Source organism: Geospiza fortis, unplaced genomic scaffold (assembly GCF_000277835.1).
Source record: "Geospiza fortis unplaced genomic scaffold, GeoFor_1.0 scaffold599, whole genome shotgun sequence".
Taxonomy (NCBI): Eukaryota; Metazoa; Chordata; class Aves; order Passeriformes; family Thraupidae; genus Geospiza; species Geospiza fortis.
This window is the reverse complement of record NW_005054605.1, coordinates 70,899-82,466: the sequence shown is the minus strand read 5'-3', so window position 1 is coordinate 82,466 and position 11,568 is coordinate 70,899. Positions and strand designations below refer to the sequence as shown.

The window sequence follows — 11,568 nt, the reverse complement described above, 5'->3', positions numbered from 1 at the left end:
TTAGGGATCCCGCGGGGGTCCAGGGGGGAGGTTCCACCTGGGGTCCTGCTCGGTGACCCTCCGGGGGTCCGCGGGGGATCAGGGCAGGGTCCTGCTCAGGGACCCCGTGGGGGTTCCAGAGGGAGGATCCTTCATGAAGTTCTGCACAGGGATCCCCCGGGAGTCCAGCGTGGGGATCTGGAGGGAGGGTCCTGAGTGGGAGCATCCTCGGGGACACCACGGGGTGCAGAGTGGGGGTCCGGGTGTTCCTTGGGGCTGTAGAACCCGGGGGAGGCGGTGTCCTGAGGGTGCAGGGTGCGATGCTGCTGGGAATGGCACGGGAAGCCCCGTGGGGAGCCAAGGAGAGATGCAGGGATCCCCTGAGGGATGATTTGGGGACAAGCCGGGCGGTTTCCGGGAGCAGAAGCAAGGCCGGGCTCTGCTGCTCCCCGCCAGCTGCCACCGCTCCCCCCCGCCGCCACCAAAGCCGCATTTGGGATTTAATGGGGGGCAGGAGCTGGGGCAGGGGCGGGCCCGGAGGCAGCGGGGATTTTCCAGCCGGAGCCGAGAGCTTTGCCCAAATGTTTGTTTAAAATTTGCCACAAAAAAAAAAAAAAATTGAAGATCGTAACAAGCCCCGCTGGCGTTCCAGCCAAACCTCCCGCCCACAGCCCGGCCTGGGGTTACCAGGAGACAAATGTGCTGCAGGAGCAGAGCTGCTCGGGGCTGGAAGGGCTGGGGAAAGGATGGGATTGAGGCCACCACCGACCCTGAGTCACCAAACCACCGGGAATGATGAGGAACACCCCATCTTGCCCCCAAAATTTGGTCATGCCTTGGCCCCTGGGCTGCAGCCACCCCAGACTGTTCTCCCATTCCATCTGCTGGCGGAGCAGACAGATTTTGCTTTAAAATTCCCCAAATTCTGATCTCAGCGCTGCCCGCGCCTGCAGGATGGGGTTGGATTTTCCTGGGGACCACAGCAGGAGCCCCAGACAAAGCTGGGCACGAGGAAGGACAAGCCCAGATGGTGCCTCCCCCTCCCCACCTCGTCTGAGCCCGGCGGGACCCCAGGCCTCGGCAGATTTTCCCCTTGATCCGCTCACAACTCATTTGCAGGAGGCTCTAATTAAGGAATTAACGCTGCAGCACCGTTTACCCTGGGAGCAAACAAGATTTTGTAGTTTGCTGTGGGATTTATCTTTCCTTGGAGCTGTGGGGACTCGGGGATGCTCCAGGGAGGTGCCCACTGTACCCAGCACAGCCCCAGGGATGCTCTGAGGGGATCTCCAGGCACAAATCTCCAAATTTATTTATTCTCTGTGACCTTTCCTGCTCTGTCTGTCCCCAGAGTGGGAACCCCAAGTTCAGCTGGGTGGAAAACCCCACCTGCCACCTCTTTGTGGCACCTCCTGAGTGCTTGGTGGCTGTTGGAAGCTTCATATTCACTAAAAATGGGAATATTCAACATTAAAATGTCTTGGACCAAGAGATTATTTTAGTTGTGAGGGACTGAGCTGCGCCCTGCAATTCCCACCCCTTCCCAGTGAACTGAGATTGCAACACCTCACGTGAATAAAACAAACTTTTAATAATGTACAGCAGAAATCGACAGCCTGGTTTTATATTAAACAAAAGATTTCCTATCTTACACCGTATGTACATTTTGCATACTGAAGAGGTAAAGTGGCTAAGTGGCTATTTTCTTACAGTCCTATGCTAAGAAAAATGTACAAAAAACCCAAACAAATCAAAAAAAGGGGCAGAGAAGTACCAAGAGTTCTGTCCTGCAGCCACGTACCGCTGATGGACCCCCCGCTCCTTATCCCGCATGGAATTGCCTGGAATGCAGATTTTGCTCCTTTTTTCCCCAGAGCTGCCGCGACTTTTTGGGAGGCGAGGCAGCCAATTCCCAGGTGCTCCGACAGCTCGGCAAGCACTGGCGCCCCCCGGGCACCGATTTGCATGAGAAAAGTGCTGTGTGAATGCTACATGGTCAGCGTTAGCTCCTTCCCGCTGGCTTTTTCCCCATCTCTCCTGAAGATTTCTCCCCTAAAATCCTGCAGGGAGGGACGTTGCCCTCCTCGCCTCACCTTTTGCTGAGCCCTGTTTGGTCTGGAGCTGAGGCAGGTGCAGTGTGGCTACAGTTGGAGGGGGCGAGTTCAGTGCGAGTTCGGAGCTGTGGGGATGGGGGAGCCAAGGGGGGGGCCCGAGCTGTGCCCTGGCCCCTCCTGCCTGCCCCAGCTCCCAGCCCGGGGCCTGCTCCAACGGCCTGGGAGTCCTCAGGGCACCCCTCGGCTTCTAAATCCGGGTTTAATTGGGTTAAACTGACATTTAGGGCTTCCAAGTGCAGTTTAACTGGGCTAAACCTGCATTGAGGGCGTGCAAGTCCAGGTTTAACTGGGGTAAACCTGCGTTGAGGGCGTGCAAGTGCCCCCCTTGGCTTCCAAGTCCAGGTTTAACTGGGCTAAACTTGCATTGAGGGCTTCAAAGTGCCCCTCTTGGCTTTTAAGTCCAGGTTTAACCAGGCTAAACCTGCACTGAGGGTGTGCAAGTGCCCACCTTGGCTTCCAAGTCCAGGTTTAACTGGGCTAAACCTGCATTGAGGGCTTCAAAGTGACCTTCTCGGCTTCCAAGTCCAGGTTTAACTGGGGTAAACTGACATTAGGGCTTTTAAGTCCAGGTTTAACTAGGCTAAACTTGCATTGAGGGCTTGCAAGTCCAGGTTTAACTGGGCTAAACCTGCACTGAGGGCTTCCAAGTCCAGGTTTAACTGGGCTAAACTGACATTAGGGCTTCCAAGTCCAGGTTTAACTGGGCTAAATCTGCATTTAGGGCTTGCAAGTGCCCCTCTTGGCTTTTAAGTCCAGGTTTAACTGGGGTAAACTGACATTTAGTGCCCCCCTCAGCTTCTAAGTCCAGGTTTAACTGCACTAAACCTGCACTGAGGGCTTGCAAGTGCCCCCCTTGGCTTCTAAGTCCAGGTTTAGCTGGGTTAAACTGACATTTAGGGCTTGCAAGTGCCCCCTTGGATTCCAAGTCCAGGTTTAACCAGGCTAAATGTGCATTTAGGGCTTGCAAGTGACCCCATCAGCTTCTAAGTCCAGGTTTAACTGGGTTAAACCTGCATTTAGGGCTTGCAAGTGCCCCTCTTGGCTTTTAAGTCCAGGTTTAACTAGGCTAAACTTGCATTTGGGGTTTGCAAGTGCCCCCCTTGGCTCCTAAGTCCAGGTTTAACTGGGCTAAACCGACATTTAGGGCCTGCAAGTGCCCCTCTTGGTGCTGAATGCAGGATGAAGGGACACGTGCATGGGAAGCTCTGGCTGAGATGTGGCTCAGGACAAGCTGGGGGGAACAGGGGACCCCCAGCCCTGCTCCCAGGGCAGACCCACGCTGCCAAAAACTCCTCTGGGGGGTGCAAAGCAGCTCCTGAAACGATTCAAAACCCCACACTCGTCACTTTGTACAAGGTCACGGACACACAGGGAATCGGGGAGAGGGACACGCGGACAGGGACACAGACAGCAACAACAGAGGGACTGAAATAAAGACAACCCTGGCAGCCAGAGCAGAGATGAAACCTCACCTTTGAGAGCAGGAGCAAGGTCAGAGTAGAAACAGTTCCAGTGTAAATCGAGCTGTGCATTTGGTTTTTTTCTTTTTCTTTTCTCTTTTTTTTTTTTTTTTTTTTTGCAGTGATTTCTTTACAAACCAACAGGTCAAGAGGTAATAATTAGAGATTGTTTTTCTGCTCTTAGAAAGAATTAACAATATTCAAAAAAGTTAAAATCCAGACCCTCCCAGAAAACAATAATTATAATAACAACAATAACAACAACAACAATAATAATTAAAAAAATAATAATCAAAACCACTCCAGTTAAAAGTTATGGCTTCAGAGTTCTCTACTGCAGACACTGACCTGACCTCCACACCACAGATCTTCCTGACTGCCAAAGTCACCAGGGCAGCCACAGCTCTCACTTCCAGAGTCTCTGTAGTCACCCCACCTCTCCCCCACCTGGATTCGGCCTTGAATCAAAAGAAAACCCATGCAGATCCCCCCACCCCACACTGAGACACAGCCACTTCCACACTAGGAGATATTTATACAGCGATATTAAAAAGATGGATGTTGATTTCCCCAGCCACGCCTGCTGTCAGATCCTGCCCAGCCCCTCTGGGAGCACCCCCAGAACTCAGATCACAGAATCACAGAATGAGCCAGGCTGGAAAAGACCTTTGAGATCATCAAGTCCAACCTAAGACCTAACCTAACACCTCCTCATCAGCTAAACCATGAGTGCCATGCCCAGTCTTTTTTCAAACACGCTCAGGGACTCCTGCACCTCCCTGGGCAGATGATTCCAGCACCCAATCACTCCTTCAGTGAAGAATTTTTTTCTGATGTCCAACCTAAACTTTCCCTGGGGCAGCTTAAGGCTCTGCCCTCTTCTGTCAGTGGTTGTCTGGAAGCAGAAACCAACCCTACATGAGCACAGCCACCTTTAGGGAGTTGTAGAGAGCGATAAAATCACCCCTGAGCCTCCTGTTCTCCAGGCTGAGCACCCCCAGCTCCCTCAGGGCTCCTCACAGGGTTTGTTCAAGCCCCTCTCCGGCTCTTTGCATCCTTCCCAAACTGAGGGGCCCAAAACTGGACACAGCACTTGAGGTGTGACCTCACCAGTGTCAAGCACAGAAGAAGAATGATCTCCCTGCTCCTGCTGGCCCCACCATTCCTGATCCAGGCCAGGATGCATGGCCACCTGGCCATGGTGCTGGCTCATGTTCAGCCAGGCCACTGTCCAGCCACTGTCCTGCTGCATCACCAGGCCCCCAGAAATCTGCCTGGGTGGTGGAACTGGGAATTGTGTTCCCAGGAGAACTGAGTCCCCACAACACCTGTTCCCCCTCCGACACAACTCAGCTCCCCTCTACCCAAGAATTACAAACCCCAGGGGCTCAAGACAAAAAAACCTGGATTCCAGGAGTGATTCTCAGTTCCTTATTTGTTTCATCTTTAAAAAATGGAAAGGTGCAGCCTCACCAGTGTCAAGTACAGAGAAGAATGATCTCCCTGCTCCTGCTGGCCACACCATTCCTGATCCAGGCAGGAGCCATTGGGCATGGCCACCTGGGCATGGTGCTGGCTCATGTTCAGCCAGGCCACTGTCCAGCCACTCTGTCCTGCTGCATCACCAGGCCCCCTGGGTAACAGAGTGGGGAACTGAGTCCTGCACTCCTCCACAACACCTGCTCCACCTCTGACACAACTCAACTCCCCTCTACCCAAGAATTACAAACCCCAGGGGCTCAAGACAAAAAAAAACCTGGATTCCAGGAGCGATTCTCAGTTCCTTATTTGATCTTAAAAAAAGGGAAAGGTGCAGCCTCACCAGTGTCAAGTACAGAAGAAGAATGATCTCCCTGCTCTTGCTGGCCACACCATTCCTGAACCAGGCCAGGATGCATGGCCACCTGGCCATGGTGCTGGCTCATGTTCAGCCAGGCCAATGTCCAGCCACTGTCCTGCTGCATCACCAGGCCCCCAGAAATCTGCCTGGGTAATGGAGCTGGGAACTGAGTCCTGCACTCCTCCACAACACCTGCTCCACCTCTGACACAACTCAACTCCCCTCTACCCAAGAATTACAAACCCCAGGGGCTCAAGACAAAAAAAAACCTGGATTCCAGGAGTGATTCTCAGTTCCTTATTTGTTTCATCTTTAAAAAATGGAAAGGTGCAGCCTCACCAGTGTCAAGTACAGAGAAGAATGATCTCCCTGCTCCTGCTGGCCACACCATTCCTGATCCAGGCAGGAGCCATTGGGCATGGCCACCTGGGCATGGTGCTGGCTCATGTTCAGCCAGGCCACTGTCCAGCCACTGTCCTGCTGCATCACCAGGCCCCCAGAAATCGGGCAGCCAGGGATCTGCTCTGCAGCAGCCTGTCCAAGCTCCACGAGGCTCACGACTCAGCACGGAGAGCACCAGCAAACAGCTCACAAACGGGACACTCGAGATTTGCACATGCACAGGAAGCACGGACAGAGATGAGCCACCCACAGGCAGAGACACCGCACGGCTATGGAGGAGATGACCAGGCACAGGGACACGCGCACCTCGCGCATGCACACACCGGGGCGGCCCCGACGGCCGTCAGGGAGCCCACTTGGACTTTTTCAAGCTTAAGAAAAGGAGGGGGAACGGTTGTTGTGAAGCTGATCAACTGTTCCGGCTCAGCCTCTTGGAAGAGAGCACCATTTGTTTTGCTTTTTCTGCATGAACGTGCCAGTCCCTGGAAAAATCCTCGAGAGTATGGCAAGAAAAACCTTCCCTTTCCCTTCCCGCTCCCGGCACCGAGCACCCGGGGCTGGCTCCGACCCCACCAACGGGTGCTCGACGCACACTGAACTTTACAGGGATTTCCTTTAAAGGAACAAAGAGTTAGGATCATGGCTGAGATCCCTCGGGTGAAGTCCCTCTCAAGTCTCCACGCTCTCAGGAGGTGATCACAAAAGGTTTTGGATTGTTTCATACCCAAGCAGGGAAGAGAGCGGTCCCGTAGGCTCCGTCCCCCTGCCTAGCAGCCTGCAGGTCCCGCTGTCTGGTTGTAGCAGTAGGTTGGGCTGAAACACGAGGTAGGCCTCCATCACATGTCTACTCTAGCACAGCAGCTCCTGTGCAGTTTCCTCCTGTTGAGGCTCAGAGCCTAAATTTTCACATCTTCCTGGACGCTGAGCTGGGAGAGGGTTTTCTTGATGCGGAGGGCAGTGAGCCGAGCCGCTCCGTTGGCGTACCAGCACTCTCGCATCATCTTGCCCATCACCCGTAGTGCCTGGCCAAGAAACGACAGCAAATGTCAGTGCTCTGCTCTCCCCCTGAGCCCACGTGGGCCTGCCAGGCTGCAGCTCTGCCTGGGCACTGACACAGCCCCCACATCCCCCAAAATCAGAGCGCACCTTACAAAAGTTGTTACCTTATCCTCAGGGAGTCATGGAATGGTTTGAGTTGGAAGAGACCCCAAAGTCCATCTCATTCCATGCCCTGCCATGGGCATGGACACCTTCCACTACCCCAGGCTGCTCCAAGCCCTGTCCAGCCACAGAAGGGGCAGCCCCAGCTTCTCTGGGCATCCTGTGCCAGGGCTCACCACCCTCACAGGGAAGAATTTCTTCCCAAAATCCCCCCCTAACCCTGCCCTTTGGCAGTGGGAAGCCATTCCCTCTTGTCCTGGAGCTCCTTGGAAAGATTCTCCCCTCCTTTTTCTTGCAGACTTCCTCCAAATACTGCAAGGCCACAATCAGGTCACACCAAAGCTTCTGTTCTCCAGGCTGGACAAGCCCAGTTCTCTCAGCCTTTCCTCACAGGAGAGGAATGGAGATGAAAGCAGACCTCACCTCGTAGCTCTGCCACCAGTTTGGGATGTTTGGCCGTAATTTCTGGTCACACACAACCTTCCTCATCTCCTCAATCGAAGGATCAGAGGGTACAAGGTCATAGTAGGGAAGCTGATACTCCTCATGGATACCTGAAAGGCAGAGCAGGGAAAAATGAAATTCCTGGGAACAGGGACCACGGCCACTGTGCTTGCTAAAGACAGACGGACGGAGGTTTGGGCTCCATGACTCACTGCTGAGATGCGTCAACACTTTGCAGTTATTTAGAACAGAAATGAAGAATCTGGAATTGGAGCTAACAAGAAAAATTCAGGGAAATAAAATGCAGCTGCCTAAACTGGAACAGAGTCAGCAGGCTGGGATCAACACCTCCCAGCAAGGCGCCAGGGTCACTGAATCTCCACGGCAGTGGGACTGTCACACGTGGGATGACGCTGCAGCTGCACGTGCCAAGACATTTATACTGATCTGGGGGAGTCCCCCACCAATCAGCACCAGCATTTCCTGAAAATCCATCCAAAGGAACATCAGCCACCACTGGGAGCACCAACAGCCTTGACCCAACGCTGGCTGGGCTTAGCAGCAGTCATGAGTCACTTCTGTTACCTCCCTTGGTGACAACACCCAGGGCCATGTCCTCCCACAGCCCTGCTCTCCCTCAAACCTCCCAAACCTGATCAAACCTCCCTCCTCCTGACCAATGGAACCCCAATTTCCCAGGAGCAAGCATGGCCACTGGCCCAGGCACACAAAGGACAGGACATTTACCTCCTGCGTTGCACCTTCGGGCAATCTCCCAGTAGACCAAGCCCAAGGCGTAGATATCAGCACATTTAAATGAATCAAAATGTTTCATGTTGATGGTTTCATCCAAGACTTCTGGGGCCATGTATCTGCACAGAGAAAGGAAAAATATTTTCTTCCTGAAAGGGAATTTTCTGGAAGACAGCAAATTATTGGTTTTCCCACACAGCACTTCCCAGCAGAAAAAACTCTGCTTGGCATCAGAACAGAACTGGGCTCTGTGATCTAAGAGAGTGAAAAAAAATAACTCAAGAACAACAGCAAGCAGGGAAAAGAGGTAGAAATGTCCCAAAACTACATCAGGCTCCCACCAGAAGGTCCCAAAGGCTTTAGTGAGGCCAACCTTGTGGTTATGTTTCAATGAGCTCCTGGTGCCAGGTTTACATGGCTGGCCCACACCTTCCAGCATGGTGACACCTGGAACATCCCTTTGGCACCAACTCAGGCATAAAACTGATGCTGCAAAACACTGGGAAACGTGAAATTCAGAGAATTCTCCCAGTGCTCAACCTGCAGCTCAGGCATTTCCAGCCACCCAAATACCTTCACCTGCAACATCCCTTTGGCACCAACTCAGGCACAAAACTGATGCTGCAAGACACCAGGAAATGCTAAATTCAGAGAATTCTCCCAGTGCTCAACCCAGAATTCAGGCATTTCCAGCCACCCAAATGCCTTCACCTGCAACATCCCTTTGGCATTAACTCCAGCACAAAACACACTGCAAGACACTGGGAAATGCTAAATTCAGAGAATTCTCCCAGTGTTCAACCCACAGCTCAGGCATTTCCAGCCACCCAAATACCTTCACCTGCAACATCCCTTTGGCATTAACTCCAGCACAAAACACACTGCAAGACACTGGGAAATGCTAAATTCAGAGAATTCTCCCAGTGTTCAACCCACAGCTCAGGCATTTCCAGCCACCCAAATACCTTCACCTGCAACATCCCTTTGGCATTAACTCCAGCACAAAACACACTGCAAGACACTGGGAAATGCTAAATTCAGAGAATTCTCCCAGTGTTCAACCCACAGCTCAGGCATTTCCAGCCACCCAAATACCTTCACCTGCAACATCCCTTTGGCATTAACTCCAGCACAAAACACACTGCAAGACACTGGGAAATGCTAAATTCAGAGAATTCTCCCAGTGTTCAACCCACAGCTCAGGCATTTCCAGCCACCCAAATACCTTCACCTGCAACATCCCTTTGGCATTAACTCCAGCACAAAACACACTGCAAGACACTGGGAAATGCTAAATTCAGAGAATTCTCCCAGTGTTCAACCCACAGCTCAGGCATTTCCAGCCACCCAAATACCTTCACCTGCAACATCCCTTTGGCATTAACTCCAGCACAAAACACACTGCAAGACACTGGGAAATGCTAAATTCAGAGAATTCTCCCAGTGTTCAACCCACAGCTCAGGCATTTCCAGCCACCCAAATACCTTCACCTGCAACATCCCTTTGGCATTAACTCCAGCACAAAACACACTGCAAGACACTGGGAAATGCTAAATTCAGAGAATTCTCCCAGTGTTCAACCCACAGCTCAGGCATTTCCAGCCACCCAAATACCTTCACCTGCAACATCCCTTTGGCATTAACTCCAGCACAAAACACACTGCAAGACACTGGGAAATGCTAAATTCAGAGAATTCTCCCAGTGTTCAACCCACAGCTCAGGCATTTCCAGCCACCCAAATACCTTCACCTGCAACATCCCTTTGGCATTAACTCCAGCACAAAACACACTGCAAGACACTGGGAAATGCTAAATTCAGAGAATTCTCCCAGTGTTCAACCCACAGCTCAGGCATTTCCAGCCACCCAAATACCTTCACCTGCAACATCCCTTTGGCATTAACTCCAGCACAAAACACACTGCAAGACACTGGGAAATGCTAAATTCAGAGAATTCTCCCAGTGTTCAACCCACAGCTCAGGCATTTCCAGCCACCCAAATACCTTCACCTGCAACATCCCTTTGGCATTAACTATTCTGTAATTCTGTGATTGATTCTGTGATTCTGTGTTTTGGAGGCGCCACTGATGCAGTGGCACGCAGAGGCCTCAAGAGGGATGTAAACTCCACATCCCAGCATAGGTGCAGACGTCAGGAGTTTGTGATTCTGCTTCTGCCTGTGCTCACATCCCACCCAGGCAGTGCCAATTTTAGGATGGGATGTGAAATGGTGATATAACTCCTGGGTTAACCCACTTCACAGCCAGCCAAAGCAACCGCTCTATTTCTGCTCCATAACCACCAGATGAAGCTGGGCTGACTCAGGCAGGGTTTGCTGCACAGCACATCAGCTCCCTTCAGCAATCCTGCTTTATCCTCCCCTCAAGAATTCCCAATTTCCCAATCCAGTTTTTACCCTGAGTGCCCACGATCTCCATGTGCAGGTGGGCCAGCCCGCTGGCAGCAGACAGGGCGAGCTTGATCATGCCCTCGATGGTCACCGTGTAGCGATTCAGGTAATCAAAGAGAGAGCCGTGCTCGTGGTAGTCAGAGACGAGCCACAGCTGAGTCCATGTCCCATTATCTGCAACAGGAAAGAGATGAAACTCAGGCAGATCCAGAGCAGGGATGGCCACTGAGCATCCCACAGGTTTTTGGGACAGGGCAGAGCTGCTGGGTAAGGCTGCAGCTGAACAGGGGCAAGGAAGAAATGGCTCAAATCAGCCATAGTGTGGCCAGCAGGACCAGAGCAGTGATTTTCCTCCTGTGCCAGGCACTGGTAAGGCAACAGCTCGAATTCTGGAGTAGTTTTGGGCAGTGTAGAGACCCAGAGAAGCTGAATTAATCAGCTTTAGTCCCTCATGACAGGAAAGATGTGGAGGTGCTGGAGTGTGACCAGAGATGGACAATGGAGCTGGGGAAGGGAATGGATAATTCTGAAGAGCAGCTGAGGGAGCTGCAGGGCTCACCCTGATAAAAAGGAGGCTCAGGGGGGACCTTTTCACTGATCAGCTTCTTGACACGAGGATGGAGGTGCTGGAATGTAACCAGAGATGGACACTGGAGCTGGGGAAGGGAATGGATAATTCTGAAGAGCAGCTGAGGGAGCTGCAGGGCTCACCCTGATAAAAAGGAGGCTCAGGGGGGACCTTTTCACTGATCAGCTTCTTGACAGGAGGATGGAGGTGCTGGAATGTAACCATAGGGGCAATGGAGCTGGGGAGGGGAATGGATAATTCTGAAGAGCAGCTGGGGGAGCTGCAGGGCTCAACCTGAAGAAAAGGAGGCTCAGGGGGGACCTTCTCACTCTGATCAACTTCTGACAGGAGGATGGAGCCAGGTGGGGTAACAAGCAACAGGACCAGAGGAAATGGCCTGAAGTCACACCAGGGAAGGTTTAGATTGGAAATTAG

General features: G+C 52.4%; 1 protein-coding gene and 1 long non-coding RNA gene across 2 annotated transcripts in view; both read right to left on the bottom strand.

Annotated features, from left to right (window-relative positions):
* Positions 1 to 1,546: 1,546 nt before the first annotated feature.
* On the bottom strand, positions 1,547 to 5,873 carry LOC115948899. The gene is made up of 2 exons (XR_004082660.1): positions 2,515 to 5,873; positions 1,547 to 2,348 (listed from the first exon to the last, which is right to left on the bottom strand). It is a non-coding gene; the product is annotated as an uncharacterized LOC115948899 (long non-coding RNA).
* A 17-nt stretch (positions 5,874 to 5,890) lies between these two features.
* The window catches only part of ACVR1B (activin A receptor type 1B), a 9,412-nt gene continuing 3,734 nt past the window's right edge, over positions 5,891 to 11,568 (bottom strand). Inside the window, 5 exon segments of the mRNA XM_031064550.1 lie at positions 5,891 to 6,817; positions 7,380 to 7,510; positions 8,148 to 8,272; positions 10,189 to 10,239; positions 10,436 to 10,739. Coding sequence (XP_030920410.1) covers positions 6,692 to 6,817; positions 7,380 to 7,510; positions 8,148 to 8,272; positions 10,189 to 10,239; positions 10,436 to 10,739 — 737 coding nt within the window. The 3' untranslated portion in view covers positions 5,891 to 6,691.